We start from the raw sequence: 16,838 nt of genomic DNA on the forward strand, positions 1-16,838 counted from the left end.
CATTGTGATGTTGAAGTCTGGACTCTGGGGTGGTCAGTCCGTTGTTCTGAGAACACCAGCAGGTTTTTGTCTCGAAATCACTGAAAGAAAAAACATTGTTATTCTTCTTCTTTTTCTTCTTCTTCTTATTATCTTTGTAAGTACAGGTACATCCAGGAACATGATTTTCTAAGTATAAAAAAATCTTCTACAAGGAACAAACTTAAATATGTTCATTTTAGTGTGCAATTTCAGTTTAACATATATGAAAAAATAAAATTAAAATATATATATTTTTGCACAGGTCACATTTTACGTTTTATTTTTTCCCCAATATGTTACATTCAGTTCACTATGTGAAATAAATAAAAAAAATTAACTTTTTTAAAACAGGCTGTAAATGAATTGTTACCATCACTGGTGGGCTGTTACTATGGTAACTGGGTTAACTGTACCCTTGGCACAGGCCTAATCTCAACACTTGTGTTAGGGGTGTAAGGTTAGGGCAGGTACAAAACTCTCAAGAATGATGGATCTTGAGGAAAGTACTGTTTAGGACACCTTGACGTACTCAATATTGGATCCAGAGTATATTAAAGAAAGAAAACTGCCTCAAGTACCATTAAACTACAACCTCACTTCGCTGTATTCTGGCTGTGTGGAACGTGAACTTGTTTGTTGTTTGTTTGTGTATGACTGTATGCGTGTACTTTTATGAAGTGTGTACAAGAAAGTACTGCAATCGCACTGTTCTAGTCCCATTTGAGTAAATTTCTAGGACTTATGTAAAAGATAAAATGTGAATTAACATATTTATGTGGTAACCTGTGTGTGCAGAGTAAGTAGTGCGCTGGGTTGTCTGTGATGAGCGTAACCAATATAAAATGAATGAGAGTAGTCTTTGATTACTTAATTGAACTCGTAATTAGGTTATTGGAGCAGAAGATAATGTACATAGACAAAACCTCATAATACTGCCATTGTCTACATTGTATTATTGTCAATCCATCATTTGTTCTACACCTCAGTTCTCAGCATTATGGACATAAGTGAAAGAATGACCCTTAGAGGAGCTAATCCTATGTGTACCTGGCACATGTGTTCACAATAATGTGTTATGAGGTGCTCACGCATAAATCAGTCAATAAAAATGTTATACAAGATGTTTTTAGGGCCGTGGGACACTCTTCACTTCACTTTGAACAATTAGCAGTTTGTCTCCATTTATATGTGTATGTATATGTATATATATCCTCATAAACTAAAATTGTGTAACATTTGTTTATCACGTCTATTAATGTGACAATAAAATACAAACCCAATTCCAAAAAAGTTGGGGGAGCAGGTAGAATGCAAATAAAAGCAGAAAGCGGTGATTTGTAAACTTTTACAGGTATTTAATTGGAAATAGCACAAAGGAGAGATATTTAATATTTAGCCTTCTCAACTTTATTGATTTTTGTAAATATATGCGAATTTGACGCCTGCGATGCATTCCAAAAAAGGTCTGACGGGGGATTGCAAAACTAGGAAGTTTGTGGACGGATCAAAAGCCCCTGTTTTGCAACATTGCACAGGTAAACAAAAAGGTACCAGGTGATGCTATCATGATTGGGTAAGGGAGCATTCACAAAAGGCTCAGATGTTTATGAGCAAGGATGTGTTGAGGTTAAGAACATCTTTTCTTAATGCTCGATTGCAAGGAATTTAGGGATTTCACAATCTACAGTCCATAACATGGTTATTTAAAGTTTCAGGGATGCTCTGTGTGTGAAGGGCAAGGCCAAAAACCAACATTAAATGCCCGTGAGCTTTGATCCCTCAGACGGCACTGCATTAAAAACAGACATTACGTTCTGTAATCAATATAACCACATGGGCTCCATAATACATTGGAAAACCTGTCAGTAAACATAGTTCATTGTTTCCTCTACAGATGCAAGTTAAGACTTCTACGCAAAGTGGAAGCCGTATCAACAACATCCAGAAACACCGCCAACTTCTCTGTGCTAAAGGTCATCTGAGGTGAACTGACACAAAGTGAAATCAAGTGCTGTGGTCTAAAAAGTTCAGATAGTTTTTGGAAATAATGGACCATCCCGATTGTTACCAGCGTAAAGTTCAAAAGTGAGTGTCTGCCATGGTATGCAGGTGTACTAGTGTGTAACTTGCACATCTATGAATGCACCATTTATCATGAAGTACCTACACCTTTTGGAGCAACATGCCACCTAGACAACGTCTTTTTCAGGGACATCCCTGCTTGTTTCCTCAAGACAGTGCCAATCCACACTCTGCACATTGTGCTTTATAGCAAATAAAGACTATTGAAATAAGTCTTTATAAATGTTTATGTAGGTTTACAGTCAGGCCCATAAATATTTGGATGTAGACAAAGTTTTTGTTGTTTTAGCTGTCTACCACAGCATACTGGAGTTTAAATTAAATAATAATACGAGCTCAGAGTTCAGACTTTACATACAAATCATGTGAACAGTGTAATAATTACAATCTTTTTTTATGAACTCAAAATTAATTAGACAAACTAACAATTATTGTCATTTTTAATACTTGGTTGCAAGTCCTTTGCAGTCAATGACCATGTGAAGTCTAGAACTGAAGTCCGGAGATCACCAGACACTGGATTTCTCACTTGGTGATGCCCTGCCAGGCCTGTCTTCAGTTCCTGCTTGTTCTCGCTGCGTTTTACCTTCAGTTTTGCATTCAGTGGGTGAAACACATGCTGGATTGGATTGAGGTCAGGTGGCCGTTGCAGAACATTCCACTTCTTTGCCTTAAAAAAGTCTTGACTTTCGCAGTATGCTTCAGGTCATTGTCCATCTGCACTGTGAAGCACAGTACAATGAGTATTGAAATACTGAACTGAAGCCTTTGGCTGAATATAAGAAGATAATATAGCCTTATACTCCAGAATTCATCCTGCTTTTGTCAGCAGTCACATCTTCAATCAATGCAAGGGAACCAGTTCCACACATGCCCACACCATTAAAACCACTGTTGTTTTCAATGGTTTTATGGATGTTTCTGAGCTCACCATTGTGGTCTTTCTTTTTAAGAATGTACCAAATAGTTGATTTGGCCACACCTAATGTCTTTGCCATCTCTCTGATGGGCTTATTTTGATTTTACTGCCGAATGATGGTTCTTTGGACTTCATTTTGAAATGAAAAGATTCTGAAAGCAAATGGCACACTTAAAATCTACTCCAGACCTTTTATCTGCTTACTTTTCAGTGAAAAATTAGGGAGTAACACACACCTGGCCACTGAACAGTTGAGCAGCCAATTGTCTACTTACTTTTGAGACCCTAAAAATGGGGAGTTGTGTATAAAAATGGATGTAATTTCTACATTGTTCACCCAAATTGGATGTAAGTGCCCTCAAATGAAAGTCTGCACTTTGAGTTCATGTTTACTATTTATTTCCTGCAGCTAAAATAATCATTTTGTCAATATCTAAATATTTTTGGACCTGACTGTATGTCAGTTGTATAGCCTTGTGAACACATTAGTTTCATAATGGTTACAGAATAAAAGCATAGTCATTTTGAATAATGAGTCTTAAGGCTAATAACTGAAAAATAGGCCTATAATTAAAAAGGTGAATATGCAAACATTAAAAACAAATATTTAGTGTTTCATTGAATGCAAATGCTAACTGTTAGGATTGTTGTGCTTAAAAATGAATTTCAGACTAGTGTTACTGTAAGTGTTATCTGAAGAGATAACTAGAGTGGAAAGAACAGAGAGTTTGTTTTTATCCATAAATAACATTAACAGTGAAAAAATGCTTTGTCTTTACATAATTCAAAGGTGACATGAATAAAATATGTTACATCAACACAATTCTTACCAAGAGAAGCAAACAAAAGCAATGGTATTGATGTAGCATATTATATTCATGTGCAGCCTCTTGACACATTAGGACCATAAACCATTTTTTCAGTCTATGAACTGGTTTATGTCACCCAGTTAACATCACATACCGCTCACATTCAAGAGGCTGGTGATGGGATGTACTGTGAGGCGTTAGATGCTCTTTGATTTATGTCGATTGTTTAATTAAGTGTGTAATTTTAGAGAGATAGATGCCCATTAAATGCTTGCGCAGGCCTCTGTAGGCCACATTACCATCCATTCAACTGCTGTGAGCTGCAAAATTATTGGTAAAACGACGTCCATGTCAGCTAGGAGGTCACATTCAATAGACATGTGCGGCCCACCAGTTTCACTCTGTAAGTCAGATAATTGCAGCAACATAAGCCCTATGTTATGATTGTAACTATTAAGGCTTTTTAATTTGCACAGCTGTCACTATTATTAATGAATATTATCAGTTAATTTGGAGAAATGCTTTCTCTTTTGCATAATTGCTCCTAGTGGGACTTAACATAAGCCTTATATACAGTGGATTTTCCGGCTTATGGGCTTAAAGCAAATCTAAAACACTTAAAGGAGCAGTTCAACCAAACATGTTAATGTTGCTAACGATAAAGAGAAGCTAGTTATCATGACGCAAATTGGGGGCTATTTGCTTCCATTCAATGTCAGCAACATTAGCATTATTGACTGAAATTCCTAAAACATTGCATTCCTTTCTGCTGTGTAATGAACATTCGTTTTAAAAAAAGAAGCCAAGAACTGAGAGTAGAACAGCTTGAAATATAAATGTTTACTGACTTTGTTTCTACACAGGAACCCAAGAAGTTCGGTCCACAAAGCTGTCTGAGGAAGACACCATAGGCCTTCATTCATATTTGCTGCTGATCGGTTCTGGTTTTGCTCCAACCCTCACTTAATCCAGCTGACCAGGGTCTTCTGAGGAGACTGAGAAGTCGTCAGGGTTCAAACGGGGGTGCCAACACTTAAAGACTGACTTTGAGACTCAAGGAATTGAGGCCTCTTGGAATTATAAAAGTAAAAAGTTGACATTTTGATTCTGTCCCAGTACTTTGCACAGCATTACATGCTTAGTGTTTTATTTTTCCTAACATGTTAAAGGGCTCATATCATTTTCCTCGCTTTCAAAAGAGTTTGATGTAGTATGTACAGTTCAGTACAGTAAAGGGTTTATGTTTCAAAACTCCCAGTCCATACAGCCCATTTATGCAAACTCAGCTGCACAAACAGCCTGTTTTAAATTCATTGTGTCTGTGATGTCATGAAAGAACAAATCATTTATGTATATTCACCTTTATTGAGCCTACAGATGTTTAGCCCCACCCATTCACACTGAAGTTATAAGTAGTGTTTCAACTTGGGCTGCTTTTTGAATGAGGCAGCCAATCCAAACGGAGCCTGTTTACATATTGTCGCTGTCCAAAGAAAAACAAGTGTCTCCAAAATAGTAACTTTACAGGAGGGATCAAAAACACGTTTCCCTTTTAATGTAAGTTAATGTAAAGAGATTTTATTCTAAGTGATTTTGGAGCATTTTTTTTTGTCCTTTCGTCATGAAATTTTCCCACAATGTAAAGGACAGCTGGTGTGTTGAAATGATGTGGAAAAATAAAAATCGACAAAAATGGAGATACATGGTTTTCTTTGGACAGCGACAATATATCAGTCATGAAGGCACAGTAACAGTAACTAATTCTAAGGGATACAAAGAAGCTGGAAAATGGTCATCTGAAAATGAATTATCACTGGTACATAAACCCTCACAAACATCATAAGTGGACCTCTAAGTGGAACAATAAGTATAAAATGCTTGAAAAATGTAGTATATGGACATCTTCATATTCAGCAAATAAACAGCAACTGTGCATTAAAATGTTGTGTGTCTCTGCAGAGGAGATTAGAGAATCAACAAAACAGGTCATTTGACCAGAGGCGCCCAAATGTTTGCATTCCCAGCTTTCAAACTCAAACATTTTAAGAATGTCTTCATAATGCAGGGTGTCTTTTTTAAACTGACTCACTCATATTTTGTCTGATTTGTCTACAGACTCATGTCAGTGCACGTTAACCCTTATTGTGAACGGAAGATGAATGCAGCACAGTCATGGTGGGGTGTTAGCTTATCAAAATGACCTCAAAACACCGGCAGCAGAGTGATCAACAGTAAAGTAGTGCATCTTAAAATGTTTCTCTTTGCAACTATAAAATGAATGAAATAAAAACTGTCAATGTTCACAGTCAAAATACTGGAAGTGATATTAATGTGAACTTTATTTACAGAGCTCAAGTGAAAGTACACAGAAAAACACACGTTTACCAGCAAGAAAAAAGTAAAAGAGCCCAAAGATTAGCTTTCGGTTCTTTGAGTTAGCAGCATTGAGCTACAGAGAGAGAGAGAGAAAGAGAGAGAAAGAGAAAGAGAGAGAGAGAGAGAGAGAGAGAGAGAGAGAGAGAGAGAGAGAGAGGGAGAGAGAGAAAGAGAAAGAGAGAGAGAGAGGGAGAGAGAGAGAGAGAGAGGTGTAAGGAGAATGGTTCTTCAAGGGTCCTTCAAGGGAATAGTTCTATGCAGATCTGTGGGCTCTATCTAGAACGATTTCATGCTTAAATGGTTCTTCGCATGGTGAAATTGTTCTTCAGATTGATGAAGAATGTGTTGTATGTGGAACATCTATATAGCACCCTAGGGTTCTTCCTTTGTTACAAGCTTGACAAGCGGAGCCCTTTTGGTGCTATACAGAACCATTTTCAAAAATAGACAACGCATTCTCCATCAATCTGAAGAACGATTTCACTATGCAAAGAACCGTTTAAGCATGAAATGGTTCTATATAGAGCCCATGGTTCTCAATGGAACCATTCCCTTTACTAAAGAACCCTTGAAGAACCATCTTTTTTAAGAGTGGTTGGTATTTTCTTTAAGCCTTTTCTACATGTGTCGTACAGTGTGTCCAAAAGTTTGTAGACATCTGAAATGAAGGGTATTAATAGGGAGTTGGTCCCTCTTTACTGCAGTAACAGCCTCTACTCTTCTGGGAAGGCTTTACGCCAGATGTTGGAACATTGCTGTGAGGATCTGATTGCATTCAGTCACAAGAGTATTAGTGAGGTCAGGTACTGATTTTGGATGTTCAGGTGTGGCACTCAAACGTAATACTCAAAAGTATTAAGTGGAGCTCTATCCCTCCAGAGAATGCAGTTCCACTGCTCCACAGCCCAATGCGGGGGGCTTTATACCCATTTCGGCACTTGGCAAAGTGGCCTTAGGCTCATGCACGGCTGCTCCAGAGTGTCCCATTCTATTGGCACTGCTTTCCTATGGAGATCATGAACTGCCTGAGTGTGCCTGTGTCAGCAACGCGTGCACTGAATTCACTCATTCGTAGGAGTGTCCAGAAACTTGCAGTCTAACTGTGTATTAACCATAGGGGAAAAAGATAGTGGGCGGTAGGTGGCGCCACTCCGCCCTGCAGGTGCCTCTCTCCTCTTCCCCGCAGGGCTGGAGGCTGGAGCTTCAGCAGCAGCAGCAGCCGGGGAGGGAGACGGACAGGCGGCTGAAAGCAGCACCACACTGCGGGGGAGGGACCGCTGAGCTCCCGCTGCACATTCACGCTCCTGCTTCCCCTCCAGCACGTTACATCAGATGTTTCATCGCCGGCTTTGACAAGACATGAGCAGCCGACACGGAAACCCTCCGGACTGAGAGACCGACCGTGAGGCTGAGTTGAACCCCCCCGGACTGCGTGGCTGATACACGCCGTGAGACGCGCTACCTGGCCGGGCGTGAGGAGGCGAGACGCGCCGGTCTACCTCCCTCCATCTGGACCTTCAAGAAAGGTGGATTTAGAGACACTGGGTGCCTTACTTTGTTTTGTAGGACTTCTTCAAATCGCTCATTCACATCTTTGAGGATGGATCTCGCCCCAGTCTCCATCGTCTTGTGCCTGCTGGCTGTATGCGTGTGCGCGGATAAAGCTAAGAGCTGCGCCGAGGTTCGCCAGTTCTACAGCGGCAAAGGCTTCACGCTCAACGGGGTGCCTCACTCAGAAATATCCGGTAAGGATGACTGAGCGTGGAGGGCTTTTCTTTTTTCCATTTTTTCCTCCAGGCTGTTTCTCTATAAGCACTATTAGTGCTGCTTTTGCCCCTCTGGCACAATATCCTGTATTGTAAACCCCTATTCTAAACATATACCTTGTTAAATTGATGTTTCCTAACAGCTTTTGTATGGAGTGAATAAGATCTCATATTGTTTGCTGGTGCTGCGGCTGGACTTAAAGGTGCATAATGTGTAGCCCGGTGCAGGAGAGAAGGGGTGGGGGGGTGTGGGGGGTCCCAGACAAAAGACTCCCAGAGCACAATGAGCAAGTGTGGATGGGGATGACCTTTATGATGTGCTTCATGAATGATTTTGGCATGGCAAATGCCATAGGCCTGCTTTTTTCTTTGCGATCAGATAATGACCCAAAAAGGTGCCTAGACGATATCAGAGGTCTTCTGTTAGGAGCCTTTGTTGACGAGGAGTTGTTGTAGCCCATGTATTCACACCCCGTGAAGACAGAACCTGGCTGGATCAATGCTTTCCATTCTTTCGTTGTTATTCTGGGCCTCCTCACGCCAGCATGGGTCAGGAATCCCCCACTGCTTCTGTCAGTATCCGATAAGTGGTGCCTATCTAATGACTGCCTAATCATACATGTTATGATGAAGCAGGTGAGACAGATGAAGCCGCAGTATTGGCAGGCCCACTTGTTATGACAGCAGCAGCCGCTCTCCTCAGGTTTTCCTTGGAAAAGTGTCCAAAAGAAGTTTTGGCAGGTGCAGTAGCAGCCTGCCTGCCTGCTCTTGCTCTGTGAACCAGACAAGATCAAGTCATTTTAAGATCACTGCCAATCATGACGGCCATGCCGAAGCCTGAGATAGTATTGATGTCAGGTGATAAACTGGTAATAGCTCATAAATCGCTCACTGTAAACATGATAAAGCCCTACAAACCAGCTGTTCCCACTAGCTGTGTTGTGCAGGCAGCGAGGCTGATTGTTCGGTGTGTCTGATAAGCAGAGATAAATGGTCGCAGATGTGCATGCCTATGCACTCACACACGCACACATGCTTGAATACAATGCAATGCAGACAAGTATCAGCACATGATGTATTTGATGTTTTTGAATTAAATTGCATTTAGTAGCAAGTCTTACTTGGCCATGGAAGCAAATCTGACTGATAGATAAAGCCACTGAACACATAATGTGTTGCCCTTACAATTCAACCTTAGCAGCACTGGAAAGGGATGCACCGATATGGGAATTGTGGGTCGATATCCAGTACTTTCATGTACATATCTGCTGATGCCGATACATAAACATTTATAAGATGTAGAAATTAGGACTAAATCCACTTGGAGAAACATAACATTTAACTCCTATAGAGTTACAAATGCCATAAAATGAATAAAATGCAGACAATTTTGGGCAGTAGATCAGTGTGCTTTTCTGGAGTACAATAAATACAAGAAATCATCAAATATTGGTTTCAAATATCAGTCAGATCTAAACATCTGTCCAATGCTGATCACTCTTTAACATTTTTCAGTGAACGCAAATTCCATTCACCCCAGATGTAGTCAATAAGCCAAGACATGTTTGTGCTTCTTTAGTTTAGCGCCGGAGCTATAAGCCTAATGTGGCTAACACTAGAAGTCAATAGTCACCCAAATCTTTTCTGTTAAAACATTTCCAAAACTTCTCTTAGCCGACTCAGACAGGATACAGGTCTTCACTAAGGTAGCGCAGACGTGTCGATGTAAATGATAGAAGTGACTTGATGATAAAAATGAACAAAACTTCACCGTATAGCTGAATGTTGTGGGCAGCAGTTTTGTTCATTTAAGTGCTCAGTAAGTTATACTGAGCACTTAACCACATCGGCAAGTCTGTGTGAGCTGGATGCAGTTTGAGCGGGTTGAGAGACGTTTTGGGGATATAATTACAGAAAAGATTTAGGTGACTATTGACTTCCAGTGTTTGTTAGCAACATCAGCCTTGTAACTCTAGTTTGACACTAAAGAAGCAAGTTTGAACAACAAACATGTCCTGGCTGATCTAGGGAAAGTGGATACTTGGAAAAACTGGATTTTTTGCTGTACTATTCCTTAAGGGTTCTCACATTATTGAAAACCAAATTTTGTTTGATGTAATATGGCTAAAGTTCCAAAGCCTGTAAGGAAACTAAGCTGCAAAAATAGCCTGATTTCAATTAATTGTTTTGGTGATGTCATGAAAACCAGTGCATCTACATACATCCGTCTCATTCTACAGTAGGTTAGCAGTGTCCATTCAAAATGAAGTTATAAAGAGTGTTTCAGTCTGGACAGCTTTTTGAATGTGGCAGAATGCAGGGCAACCAATCAGAACAGACATCATGTACATACATACCAGTCTTAAAGACACAGTAACATCTAATAATCTAAGCAATCTAAGGGAATCTAAGTAATCTAAGGGATAAAGAGAGGGAGAAACTGTCCTGTTAAATGGATTGTGACTGTTTTTGGTACATAAATCAACACAATCGATATAAGTTGACGACAAGTTCAAGGAAAATGTAACATATGGGCCCACTAAGCATTTTTATGCTGATGCCAATACCAGTGGTTCCGATATTATTGTGCATACCTGTATATAAACCGTATACTACAAATAGAATAGACACTCTCATAATATAGGCCGTACATGATATGATCACACCCTCGTGTACCTTCACCTTCAGTCTTGATCACTGCAATAAATATTTGTATTTGAATGTTTTAGTAGTCTACACTGCATCTTTGTACCACCTGTATAACACCCACACACGCGTCTCCACATACACAGCCTTGATTGCTGATCCTACCAGCTTGCCTCTCCAGTCCTAATGGTTTTATATTGGCATCCTGCGCTGGCTCCCTCAGCAGTGCGGGGGTTATGAGTTGGTGGCATAGAGCCTATTTTCAAGGTCACCGCGTGCCGTTTCAATGACACACACACACAAAGAGAGGGGAAGCCAAGGCAGGGCTCCACGCGCCACCCACCCGTGCCTAAATCATTCAAGGCCACCATCATGTTTTATTCATTCACTAAACAAGGCGCGAGCATCTGCGGGGAAAACACAGAAGTGTGTAGCTTTTAAAAAGATGTTTTATGGGCATAGAGCTCCTTTTTCTTTGCTTTATGCCTGCTGTGTTTATGCAAATTACAGTTTCCAAGTGCGTATGGGCAGCCCCCCTGCTACTGAGGACTCATATTTAGGAGAATGCATCGCATATCAGAGAATAGGGCCAGAAACATGAATGATTTATGAATTTTGCAGTAAGAAAACAGTACTTAGAGCTTTTACAGTGGTTGAGGTGTACAGGCTGACGTCCAGAACAGTGCTTCCCATTTTTGGTCCTGTGCCCCCTTTGCACTGCATATATATCCCTTAAAGGGGAATTCCACTAATTTTTCAAATTTCCTGCTTAATTCAGTTGTTGAAATAAAAAGCAGCTCCTTCAGACTTATTCGAAGTGGTTTAGTGTGAAATGGTTCATTGTAGAGAAACTTACTGATTCAGATTTCTTCACAGTGGTGATGGGAACCTGTCTGCAACACAATATGGCTATTTTTAAAAAACAGTGAACATACATGTTTTTATATGTTTTTGTGAGTTTTTAACATGTAATGTTGTTAATAGTAAAACAGTGGTAAATCTGAAAAAAATACATTTTCTTTGGACACTCTTTTGCCTCCCAACACGCCACATGTACCTCTCCACCATAATGCATTCTAGGCCACAACCTTCCTTAAACTGTCGTTAAACAGTGTTTCAGTCATCATGCAGCATATTCGTAACCACTTACTGTAATACTTTTAGAGGCATTGAACTCTTCAGACATCTGGTTCCAGTCACCACTGTAAACAGTTCTGACTCTGTAAGTTTCTCTACAACAGAGCCCGTCACACCAAAGCACCCTGAATGACTTTGTTTACATCTTAATGATTGAATTATGCAGAAATTTTGAAAAGGTGGTGGAATTACCCTTTAAAGGGTTTGAGGATCTGCTCCAGAACTACGCAGAGAGTCTGTGATGTTGGTCTGACTGGTCAGTAAAGTGATAGTTTGGCAAAAAATCAGATTCTCTCCTCATTCCAAAGGTAGTTAATCAAGCAAGATACATTTGGTGTTTGTTTCTTTCACGTTTGCCTCTTGTCAGGTGTTCCGTTTTTAGGTTTTCGGTAATGTAGGTTAGCTAACAAGCAATGGAAGTTTAAGTTGAGCAATTGGCATCATGCGTAAATCATCCCAAACAATGTTGAGTAGTTAGCAAATCTGAGATAGACCTGCTTATGTGGCTTCTGACACTGTATGACACACTATTATCTATGAACTAAAGAACTTTGGATTGTTAAAACAGAAGCAGCTGCCGTCTCGAAACAGGAAATATATTTAGTCTGTTTAGGCATGCAGTTCACATGATGCTTGCACAGGTAGACATGATGCTTTAAGCCTTGTAGTTCCAGCACCAAACTAAAGAAGCAAACTTCAGACACCAAACTTGTCTTGGCTGATTGATTTCGCAAGGGGAATCAATCTATTGCTTTAACCCCTTAAAATCCCAAGGCTTATTATTCAGTAACTACACAGGCTTCAGTGTAAACTGGCTGAGCTATTCTTAGGTTATAGAAGTGTGTAATAAATCTGTGGGCCCACCTGGCCATTTAAGAGGTGTTGCCTTTTTAACTCAGCATTAACACAGTTTTATTTATGGAATTTTCTGGTCTTGAATCTCACAATGTCATTCTTTTAGTAAAAATGTCTGCCTAAATCTATTAATTAGGTGTAAACACGTTCAGAGTGTTTTGATGTGAAATTTTGTGTAATTTTCCTTACAGTGGTGGTGATAGGAACACGACTACAACACACATATAGCCATTTTATTTACTCTCCAAAACCACCAGTGGGTTTTATATGCAATGTTGATGATGAAAATTATTGATAAAAAGTGATAAATCTCAAAAATATAGGAGACAATTTTGCCTTACATTGCCCTGCATGTACGTTTCTGACATTTAATTATTTTAAAAAACAACTTTTAGGGCAAAACTTTGTCTCAAAACTGATAACAAACTTTTCCTTTGCATTTTTAACTCAGCATTGACGCTGTTTTGTTGTGGCGGAGTTCTCTGGTCGTGAATCTCATCATCTCATTGCGTTAAAGAAGTCAGAATGGACGTATGCATTCAAAACTTTGAGGAAGATTTCTCTCCGTCGTCTTAAAAGTGTTTAAGGAAAAATGGGTGATGAGCAGTGTGTAAAGGTCAGAGAGAAACTGGAGTCGAATGGCCGCGTCTGAAGTTACGCGAGCGACTAGTGTGTCAGCCGTCTTTAAGCGCAGAGGCCCTGCATTGTTCAGACAGAGAATCAGTGACACTTACAGCCCTGCGGTGACACCAAACAAAGACAAGATCACATTGCAGATGAGTATATCATGCAGACGCTGTGAGACTGTGTGTATGTGAAGCTGTGTAAAGTTTCTGCTTTCTGCATGTTTTCGCTTCGCTGGGATTTATCTACGCTGCAGAAAGTGAAGCAGTGACTTTCCTTGATTTAAGTGTGCATCCTTTCCTTTGTGAAGGAGTATATTTCACTGAAAGGGCCCGTTTCAGATTATTTCCTTGTATTTTATCTTTCCTTGAGATCCACTTATAATGGAATTGCTGTATGCTGAATAGGCAGGCATTAGTGCATGGATTGTTTTCTGTGTATATGTGTGTGTGTGTGTGTGTGTGTGTGTGTGTGTGTGTATTTGTCGTTTTTCAGTTTTTGGCAGAATTTGAAAATGAATGTTGCCCTTTACATTGTGTGTAGATTTCATGATGAATGGACCAAATCTGGTTCCATTGACTTACATTGAAAGTGAAGTATGTTTTTTCCTTCTCCTGTCAAGATTATATAAAGTGTATATATATATATAGATAGAGAGAGAGAGGAGAGAGTTCACGTCTTTATAAGTTGTTCTCAGTTCTCTCAGTCGTGTTTGGCTCATGCCAGCGTGTGCTCTGTGTTATAAAGTGCACACCCTGATCCCTGTGTGCAGTGTGTGTGAGGGCACACCCAGCCATCTCTCCACACACACACACACACACACACACATGCTGTTTTTACTGGAACACGCTAATTAGACCCAGATGCACACATGTTCACAAACTGACTTAACAGGTCCTTCATCACTGTCATTAAACCTAGAAGGTTATTGTTTTAGAGATTAGGGGTGGCCAACGTCACAATATTTATCATTGTAGTTATAATTTACATGACATTAAGTCACATTACGCTTTCCTGAGCTTATCAGGGATATTATCAGTGTATATTTAATTACAAAGAGAGCAGCATTAGTCGTGTTTGATTGGATTTAGTGCAGTACAGTATGTGAAATGTGAAATAAAATGACTGTATTCATAATTTTTGAATGTTTTTTTTAATATGACACTACTGATCCAACTTATCAAACCTCAGAAAAACTAAATATTGTGAATGAAGTATTGTGATGTTATATTTTTGCCATATCGTCCACTCCTTTAAGAAATACAGGTTTTCTTACGACTGTGACAATCTGAGCATAAAATCTAAACATCCAGTCGAGATAATATGCAAGATATACAGACAGATGCTAATTAGAACATGTTCTTAGTTGTGCTTTATCAATGCACTCACACTCTGCCAACAGCCAGTGTAATTAGGGCGCAAATTAATAACAAATGTAGAGCAGACAGTCATTAAATTGTGATATTTATTCCTTTAATTAACCAGAGAGCAGAAATGGGCCTTTGAACATTATTCACTGAGAATTTCCCCCGACACCGACACCGACACCCGCAACTCATAAAACAAAAAACCTCCAGCACCGACCGTTTAGTCACTCCGGACTTCTGCTGAGTTCTACACATTCTCTCTCTCTCTCTCTCTCTCACTCACTCTCTCTCTCTCACTCTCTCTCTCACTCTCTCTCTCTCTCACTCTCTCTCTCTCCCTCTCTCTCACTCTCTCCTCTCTCTCTCTCTCTCTGTCTCTCTCACTCACTCTCTCTGTCTCTCTCTCTGTCTCTCTCCTTCTTTCTCTCTCTCACTCTCACTGTCTCACTCACTCTCTCACTCTCACTCTCTTTCTCTTGCTTTCTCTTTCTCTCTCATGCTCTCTCTCTTTCTCTCTCTCTCTCACTCTCTTTCTCTCGCTTTCTCTTTCTCTCTCATGCTCTCTCTCTCTCTCTCTCTTTCTCTTTCTCTCTCTCACTCTCTTTCTCTCTCTCTTACTCACTCACTCACTCTCTCACTCTCTCTCTCACTTTCTCTTTCTCTCATGCACTTTCTCTCTCTCTCTCACTCACTCACTCTCTCTCTCACTCTTGCTTTCTCTTTCTCATGCTCTTTCTCTCTCTGCTTGACTGGACTCTGCAGTGCGTCATGCTCACAGTAGACAGTGGATACAGCTGAACCAGATCATCTTCAGCAAAACACACACACTCATTGTTTGTATGTCAGTGTGATTAACCATTTCCACAGCTCTCTTAGAAGTATTAGGTGTAACATCCGGTACCTTTAGTTAATCAATACATCAGGGTGATTATCAATAGTTAAAATATAAAATATCAGTAAACTCAGGCAGTAAGGCTTTGTTGTTGTTGTTGTTTGTTTTGCCCCCTGTTAGACACAGACTTCGGAATTTGTCATATTCGTTGTACAGATTTCGTAGATGGTGGACAACAACTCGAGAAGTCAGAGTTCATCATCTTCATCTCAACATGATGGAAATAATTATAGATCATCTTAATCAGATCCAGAAATGACTTGAGAATCTGAAGAGCTGGCAGAGTCTTTCATAGCCGTCTGCTTTCACAACAGTCCCCGCTGTCCACCAGGGGCGGCACGGTTTTGCATTTCCAGAGAGACGCCATGCTTTTCCTTCCAACTGGACTAATTTGTCAATTTCAAAGGATGAAACTGCATTAATCTTGCCCTGCGATGGACTGGCGGCCTGTTCAGGGTGTATCCTGCCTTTCGCCCAGTGACCGCTGGGATAGACTCCAGCTCCTCCCGAGACCCAGAAGGATAAACGGCTTAGAAAACGTGTGTGTGTTTGTGTGTGTGTGTGTTTGTGTGTGTGTGTGTGTGTGTGTGTGTTTGTGTGTGTTTGTGTGTGTGTGTGTGTGTGTGTGTGTGTTTGTGTGTGTGTGTGTGTGTGTGTGTGTGTGTGTGTGTGTGCATTGCTCTTTGTTTCAGGGATGCACGATGATATCAGAATCATATCGGTATTGGCAAACATTCGTTTTTAAAAATATATCAGCATCGGACTGATGTTTAGAATTGATTGATATTTCAAACCAACATGCATGATGTGTCACACATCCCTCTGGATCTGACCAACTAGTGAACTCCAAATCCCAGAACTCCCTTGGAGATCATGTGACTGACGACTCACCATCCACAACCAATCGTTTGGATATCGCTTTAACCAGTAAAACCTAATTTTCCAAATAAATGGTACATTTTTCTAGCTTGAGGCTTAATTTGACACATTTAAAAAAATAAACTAAACATAAACATAATTATTTTTTTTTTATTCTGCATAAGCTACAGCATCAGCTTAGCCCCACCCACTCACGCTGAAGTTATAAGGAGTGTTTCAGACTGGATTGTTTTTTGAGTCAAGCACAATACAGGGCAGCCAATCAGATCAGATGTCATTTACATATACAGTCTTAAAGGCACACTTCTCTGCATTTTAAAGCACAATTAGTGTAATATGCTGAATTTAATGCATTGAGAAAATGTGGCATGTGTAAAAGTTATGGCACATTCTCTACACTCTTAAAAAAGATGGTTCCTCAAGGGTTCTGTAGTAAAGAAAATGGTTCTGTCTAGAACCATGAAC

General features: G+C 40.0%; 1 protein-coding gene across 1 annotated transcript in view; it reads left to right on the forward strand.

Moving 5' to 3' along the window:
* Positions 1 to 7,429: 7,429 nt before the first annotated feature.
* The window catches only part of gpc1a (glypican 1a), a 57,457-nt gene continuing 48,048 nt past the window's right edge, over positions 7,430 to 16,838 (forward strand). Inside the window, exon 1 of the mRNA XM_036586458.1 lies at positions 7,430 to 7,952. Within this exon, the coding sequence (XP_036442351.1) occupies positions 7,808 to 7,952 (145 nt within the window). The 5' untranslated portion in view covers positions 7,430 to 7,807. The remainder of the gene's footprint in view (positions 7,953 to 16,838) is intronic.

This window comes from Colossoma macropomum, unplaced genomic scaffold, assembly GCF_904425465.1.
Source record: "Colossoma macropomum unplaced genomic scaffold, Colossoma_macropomum, whole genome shotgun sequence".
Lineage (NCBI taxonomy): Eukaryota > Metazoa > Chordata > Actinopteri > Characiformes > Serrasalmidae > Colossoma > Colossoma macropomum.